This window comes from Asterias rubens, chromosome 7, assembly GCF_902459465.1.
Source record: "Asterias rubens chromosome 7, eAstRub1.3, whole genome shotgun sequence".
Lineage (NCBI taxonomy): Eukaryota > Metazoa > Echinodermata > Asteroidea > Forcipulatida > Asteriidae > Asterias > Asterias rubens.
In genome coordinates, this window is record NC_047068.1 from 1,972,670 (window position 1) to 1,980,307 (window position 7,638).

Sequence of the window (7,638 nt, forward strand, 5' to 3'; positions counted from 1 at the left end):
ACCAATGAATGTCAAGTCAAGAGTGGAGTAGAAAACATACAGCATACACATTTTGTGAGATTCATTTTGTTTACTTGCCCATTATCAAAGTTTAGCATGAATACATTATTGGCATAACTAATACATGTAGCACACCAATCCCCCCCCCCAAAAAAAAAAAACCAGGACAAGCCCAATGTTAACAACAAAATCTAGAAAACCAGGGGTCGATTTCACAAAGAGTTAGTAGGACTAGTCCTTACTTAGGACTAGTCCTTACTCTTACTAATTAGGACTAGTCCTTACTTAGGACATGGAGCTATAGCTCCATGGGAAGAGTAACTGGTCCTAACTCGAGATTAGACTAGTCCTAACTCTTTGTGAAATTCACCCCAGAACACATAAATTAACATGAGCCCCACAAAGTAATATTTTTGTTGCGCTTTTTTTCTGGCCAAGTATGCCTCTTAGTTAGCTTTCCACTGGCTGCTACTCATTTGCAATGACAATGTTTACCCTTGCAGTTACCCATTATTTACTCCTGGATGATGAGAAGCAATTATGGTCAAATGTCTTGCTCGAGGATCCAAATTCAATTGTGCCCCGACAATAACTAGGCCAGATTTCACAGCGAGATCCCAGATCCATCTTAAGATGAGTATTGACCAAATTCGTCTGAAGCTATTACTTCAATAAGATCTAGCTTGTGACGTTTTGTGGAGTCAGTTTCCCTGTGTGTGGTGCGTTTTTTAGACGACGTGTGCATGACACCATACATGTATCTGGACATGCATACTCTCAAAATGGGACACCATGAGTAGACAGTAGCCGCATGTGATGTCATTGCAAAGGGTGATTACAGTCAGTAGCAATAGTGATAAGTGATCTCTATGTTTTAATGGGTGCGGACGATAAGCTTCCCCGGGTCGACCCCGAGGTGCTCATTCCGGTGAGCCTCTGACAAGAGCTAATCGAACGATAACTCCCCCTCTCGTCATGACATCATGCACCTTGGGCCAACCCCAAGCCACCCATTCCACAAGTAGGGCACTAGGGGCTAACCCGGATGAGCCCCTGGAATGACGTCAAAGCTATTCGAACGCACCGGGGGCAGACTGGGGTCGACCCGGGGAAGCTAATCGCACGCACCCATTGATTGAGATTGATGTGATTGACTAACTTAACTTAAGATGAATCCTTGCTGAACCAGTACAAGCTTGCCAGTGTTTTCTACCTAATTCAAAGATGAAAAGAGGAAAGTACAGAATAGTTTTTCGCATACTTCCTCGACACTTGCTCCACTGGGGTACATAGTCAGGTAGTTAATCCATTTCAAGCTATTGTGTAGCAATGTAGATTTGATCATTCCAACCGCAAAACTAGTATGAATGAACAAGAAATTCCAGGACATAATTACTGTTGAAAGCTGACTTTAGTGTCTTTTTGCAACAACAACAACCAGCACAGAACACCTCCCCTACAAAACAAACAACCCTAAAACAAAGAATGACAGTAACCCCCCAAAAAAACTTTTAAAAAGACAAAATATATAGTTATACTAGCAAAAAAAAACAACCTTCAACAGCTTTCATAATCTCTTCAGAGTTCTCTTTTTGTCTCTCCTCTTTTTGTCCAAGACTTTCTTATCTCCAGCATGTTTCTTGGCATGAGGACCATTGGTATTGGATCCCGATGTCGAGGGACAATTCTCATCAATTTCTCTAGATTCTTTAACTCCTCGGCCAGACTTTGCATGGATATCCGTCATCATTTTGGCCCTCATGAAATAATCATCATATTGTTCTAATAGTAGTCTCCCAGCTTCCTCGTTCAACGCTGATTCCGGATTGGGATATATGAGTAAGCACTTGATTGTCTGAAAGTAAAAATGAAACATTTGTTGTAATTCACCAAAACCTTTCACATTGAGTAAGTATCAATAGTAGATGTGTTGCAATCCGGTCATTGACCACCATCTTTGATGTAAAACAATGGAAAAGTGCACTGCGCATGACTCTCAGTCAATGGTAGCTCTTCACGCGTGCACAAGTCACCAAACATGGTGGCCGATGATGTCTATTGCAATCCGTCTATTTGTTCCCTGTAAATTCAAAACCAGGATTGGTGGATTTTAATTGAAATCTGCAATTAAATTTCTGAGCAGCAGCAGAATGTAACTGCATACATGTGCACTAACAAAGTATTTCTGTACAGATTTGAGTACCGGGTATTCATTCAATTGTTATTGTGTGGCACTCTTGCATGCACTTGTGATATCTCACTTAGTAAGCCTGATACAAATAGGGACAAAAGTCACTGGAACAAATGATTGAACTCACTCTTTACCACATAATCACGCTGAACTGAATAAATGGTGCATCCATGCAAGCTTTCTCAAACCAAGTGTGTTGTACCTTAACAACTTTGGAAAATGCCGGACGGAATGGGTGAATCAATAACCTACACTACTCAATACTAATAGCAATAATGAGGTTAAATTGCACATGGTGTATTGTAAACAAAAAACATATCAATCTGCCACCATTCTAGGCATCAGGGCCCAATTTCATAGAGCTGCTAAGCACAAAAGTTTGCTCAGCATGAAACTTTTGCCTCGATAAAAATAGGATTACCAACCAAATGTCCACATGATTTTCAGGAAAAGCAAACAGCGGCTGAATACCAGTAACAAGCAAAATGCAACAGACGGAATTTTGTTGGTAATCTTGTTTTTACCAAGAAAAAAATTTCATGCAAGCAAATTTTTGTGCTTAGCAGCTCTATGAAATTGGGCTTTGATCATTCATTCTTTTACAAAGATCTTTTTATCTGAACAATAAGATTATCATTATGTTTTGTTTATTCTTCATTTTCTATTATATAATGTTTTCATTTTGTGTAGGCGCCTTGATCGGTTTTCTGGAAAAGTGCGCATTATAAATCCATACTCACAAGAAGTAGATGCTTGATGCCCATATCAGCTTTCCAATCTCGTTTCAATGTGTTAACGCAAATCTCTCCATTACTAGCTACATTAGGGTGGAACACCTTGGTCAGAAAATAGCCCTTTGGTGGTGTTCTTGGAAAGTCCTTTCCTAATACTAGTTTTATTCTGAAGATACCGCCTGCATAGGGAGTTCCAGCTGCAGTAATAAAAGATAAAACAAAGGTCAAATGTAGAATTAATGTTAAATTATAGTTTGTATTAAAAAAAAGATTGGCCAACAAAAGGACATGCTCAACAATAATCAAATCTTAGTTTCACTTCCTCCATCACCTTAACAACTTTTTTATGAATAAATATAAATAAGGATAATACATAAAAACCAACAATATATCTTTGGTATGAATATTCTGGAAAATTTAAATGATCCAGGATATGACTACATTGACAGCAACATTAGAACCTCACACAAAGTGAGATTGAAACAAGCGAAAAAGATATAAGAAAAGATGTAAACATGGTTTAAATTTATCTGTAAATCGTCACAGACTAAAACAAGTTAACTCTAATATAAAACATCCACAGGTTTGCCGACTTATTGAAAATCATGACGATGGCACTATCATTAACCATGAATAGATTCTGCTTATAAAGAGTACAATCTGAAGTCCCATTAAACTCATTTCTGCTTTGTGTTTCTTCGTTTAGCTGTCCTCTTATAACAATGTTCCTGTTACAAAGAGGTATGGCCAGTCCCAGTCTCTTGCTACAACAAGAGTAGACTGACTGTACTTATTCAGCCTGATACTTCACGGAGGCTAGGCAACAAAGGCGATTGCCTCCATGCCCCTGGTCATTGCCTTGGTGACCTTAAAATACTCAAGTAGAAACTTACAACTTCCTCATACATGTAATAATAATAATAATTTGGGGGGCTACTCATCCTTACTCGCAGCTAGAGCTGAATTGCGAAGGACGCGGCTACAACGTGTTCGAGAAGCAGGCATGCAAGGGCTTCTTCAGCTGCCAGCCACATTAACCCATTATGACCACGGAGCACAGCCAAGATCAAACGTGTTGAAGGGTGCCCTTTATCAAAAAGGAAATACCTTTGTGCCCTTGCCCTTTCAAAAATGAAGCATACAATTTCACGGCTCTGCTTATCGCGATTCCCCGCTTACGTGCAAGCGCCTAATTTCTGTGCTAGCCTTGTAAGCATAGAATGACTAGTAACGTTGAGTATGCAGGAGCAAAAGCCAAAATTCTCAACTAACCCATAAAATACGCTTGCCGTAAGCATAGAATTCCCTGCTTTTTTAAGCGCCGATTCTATACTTACCGTAAGCAGAGCCATGAAATACTACATTGTCCATTAACTTACATGGTCCTTCTATAGAGGCCTGGATATCTGTGATGTCTTCTTCACTAGGGAGGAGCTTTATACCTTCTGGAGGGTCAGAGCAAAGGTCACCCACCTCTTTCGTGACCTGTCTGATGACATGGGGTGACAGATTTTCTACATTGGAACTCTGTAACACAAAAGAGAAAATGGCGTTAGGATTATCATTAAGCAAAAAAAGTGACATTTAGTTTTAACAATTTTTTTTCTGAGTTTTCTGAGTAATGTATTTCATTTAATTCATTTAAAAAAGGAAAAAGAGATGCATGCTTCAATGATCCGCTGTTATTATTACTTTCGTTGAGATAATGATTTGACAAAAACTTTGCAAAGACTGGCGAGTTGTTCCACTTTGTTTCATCCCTTTTCCAGGTTTTTAGTTTGAATTATGCAATGTTGAAGCAAGTTAAATTAGGATTACAACGAATGTGTCCAATCAATGTAAAGCTTGAATTTAGCTTGAATTAAAGGCCAAATGAGACCATCAAATCGCTCTATGACAGAGACCATTTTACGTGTATTCTGTAAATAACACCCTGTTCAAACTGCTAACCCAGAAGAGGATGACAGATGTCAAACAAGGCAATCTTTGTAAAGATTTTGCAAGATAGGGCCTATTAAAAAATTTCAGAAAAGCATTTTCCAAGCAATCGTTTGATTGATTTAAATTTGTTCGTGTCTTTTTAATGTGTGGGCCTGGGTTTCCCCTTTTGAAAGTGGTAAACATCAAGCTTCTGGTCAATTTGCCGACAGAAATGTGTGATATTGAAAGTGAATTGTGTATACTGTACCATTGGGAGGATCGAGGGCTTCGCTTAATGCATATTCTTAGCTGAAGCTGGACACCGTTTACTCCAAGAAATGAGAGATTTAAGTGGGTTATTTGCTCCACTAACCTCAGGGGCTTAGGCAGTACATGAAAATAGTAACTGAGTAGGATTCAATGTCCAACAAATGTATGCCCAAGGCAAAAAATTGTCTCTCTTGAAATAAATGTCATGAAAGTCTGGACCGTGTCTTAAATTTTGTGAGCCTTTTTCTTTTCTTAAATTTGTTATTTTTTAATAACAACATTGTCACACTTGTAAGTGAGTCACAAGTGGCCTTTCATCCCTAATTGGTGATAGAAACCAAATTTAAAAAGTGTAAAAAAGGAGAGCAATGTATGATGTTGAATTGCATGTAAAGCGCTTGCGATAATCTAGAGAGAATCAGTCTAGTATTGTCTCTAGCCTCTAGGTATGCCTCTTGGTTTAGGCAGCCAACCAAAGAACAAGCATTTCATTTCGCTCTACATTCAAATTCACAAAACCACAACCTGAAAATACTACTCCTAGAACTATGACTACTACTAAAGGGTGTATGTAACTTCTATAGGACAAAAAACACAATGTCCACAGATTTACACTAAACTTACACAGTTTGAAGAAAATGATAGTAGAAAGCTTCCCTGAAAATATTACGTGCTGAGGTGCTGTAGTTTTGGGGAAATGAGTAAAACAATTCTCATGAGACGAAAAATTATTTTAATCATTTACAAACGTATTTTCATGACATTGTTTAACTCATTTCTCAAAAACTACAGCACCTCCTCAGTAAGTAATATTTGAAGGGAAGCTTTCCACTATCATTATCTTCAAACCCTGTAAGTTTAATGTAAACCTATGGAAATTTTGAAAAAGTACCCAAATCCTTTAAGAGGTAGGTTTGTTCCACTAAACAGTTCTAGGAGCAGGTAAATACAAGTTTGTTTTACACTTTTCATTGTAATTTGTTTAGTATAATAATTTGGTTTGTGTTGTGTTATGTGATGGTGTAAAAAATGGTTAAAGGTATAAATTAGGAATAAAGACAAGAAGCAAGCACCACAAATACTAGTGTCATCATGGCGCCCAGGTGAGCATCTGACTATGGGGGCTTGATGTGGTTCATGCTGTTGGCGTTATCGTCAGTTCGTTCGTGACTGGCTTGGCTCAGGAGACGATAGCGGAATGAACCTTACCTTGTCCTCCGTTTATACAACTTTATCTAATTGAATTTGTCATGTTCGTTCAAAAAACTAGTTAAATAATAACATAAATAACTTAACACTTCGTCTCTTGTGCAGGAATATATGATACTTACTTTCAGCAGTTAAGGCATAAGCCTAAGGGAGCGTGCCGTAAGTATATAAAATCAATTGTTTTCATAAATTAGAACCCTCTAAGTATCAACTATCATCCCATGATCATCCCAAGTTGAATTTTGAAAGTGGCAGTGAGTTGGTCGTCATTTGCTTGGCTGCTTCATTTATCATCTCTCAAATTCAAAAGAGTTTTAAAAAACTCAGTAAGAGGGGGGGGGGGCGACAGATATTTCCTACGAATACGAGTCCTGAACCACCCAGTGAAGTGCTTAATTAAAATTTACAATCAAATCAACAGCAAGAGGGCCATCTTTTCCGTTCCGTTTAGAAAATGGAAGAGGCAAATAAAAACAAAAATGATAGTCTGGTTACTATTCACGTGTAAACCGGTAGTTAAATACGGCTGGACACCAGACTAAATGTTGAGCCCGAAAATTCCAGTATCCACCGGTTTTCAAAATAATTAAATTCAAGTATTAAACAGACTATTTGTAGGAGGCCCTAGACGATAAAATTCAGACAAAACACTTCTGTACTCTATATACTTACTCCCGACAAAGCCATTTGGAAGTTACGTCAAGGATCAGTCAAGGGAAAATTGGGAAAAAACCTAGTTATTGAAAACCGCAGCTGTGTATTCGGATGTACGTACATGTACTGCGCGATTTGAACGTTAGACGTTATCGCAAACTCGGAGTGTCATTGGGTCAGTGATGTCAGAGGTTGGAATATAAATCAGCCAATCACTGTGCACGTACATGTACGTCCTACCGCGGGGAATGTGGTAGCCAAGTGGAGGAGGAGTCTAAAACCATGGAGGAAAAAATATCCTCCATGGTAAAACAAATACAAAGAATACTTGCAAAGAATACTTCATTTCTTGTTATTATTCTCTGCTGGAAGAGTGGGTGTTTGATAGAAGCATAAAATAAGCATAAAGCGGCTTTGTTAATGGAGGTTCTCCTCCATGGTTGTTATATGGGAAATTTCGTTGGATGGTCTCATCATCAGCAGTCACTGTATATGCAAGGAGGGATTGGGGGAGTACCAACCATAAGTTATGTTTTTAAATAACAATACATTGTGCCAAATTGCTTATTGTATTATCACCGACATGATCATCAATGGATTTCAACCCGTGACTTGAACAGCCAGCATAGGATATACAAACAAACAAAAACAAACAAAATC

The 7,638-nt window shown here is 38.4% G+C and overlaps 1 protein-coding gene across 1 annotated transcript; it reads right to left on the reverse strand.

Moving 5' to 3' along the window:
• Positions 1 to 301: 301 nt before the first annotated feature.
• LOC117292999 (ubiquitin-conjugating enzyme E2 S-like) lies at positions 302 to 7,100 on the reverse strand. Its single transcript, XM_033775199.1, has 4 exons — positions 6,997 to 7,100; positions 4,305 to 4,452; positions 2,932 to 3,122; positions 302 to 1,855 (listed from the first exon to the last, which is right to left on the reverse strand). Exons 1-4 carry the CDS (start codon positions 7,009 to 7,011, stop codon positions 1,568 to 1,570), a joined length of 642 nt encoding a protein of 213 aa, XP_033631090.1. The 5' UTR covers positions 7,012 to 7,100; the 3' UTR covers positions 302 to 1,567.
• Positions 7,101 to 7,638: the final 538 nt, after the last annotated feature.

Excerpts from the sequence above, each read along its gene's own strand:
- LOC117292999 (XM_033775199.1), bottom strand. Across the intron at positions 3,123-4,304 it reads GGCCTCTATAGAAGGACCAT|CTGGAACTCCCTATGCAGGC; the intron begins GTAAGTTAATGG and ends TTATTACTGCAG. Across the intron at positions 1,856-2,931 it reads GCATCAAGCATCTACTTCTT|ACAATCAAGTGCTTACTCAT; the intron begins GTGAGTATGGAT and ends TTTTACTTTCAG.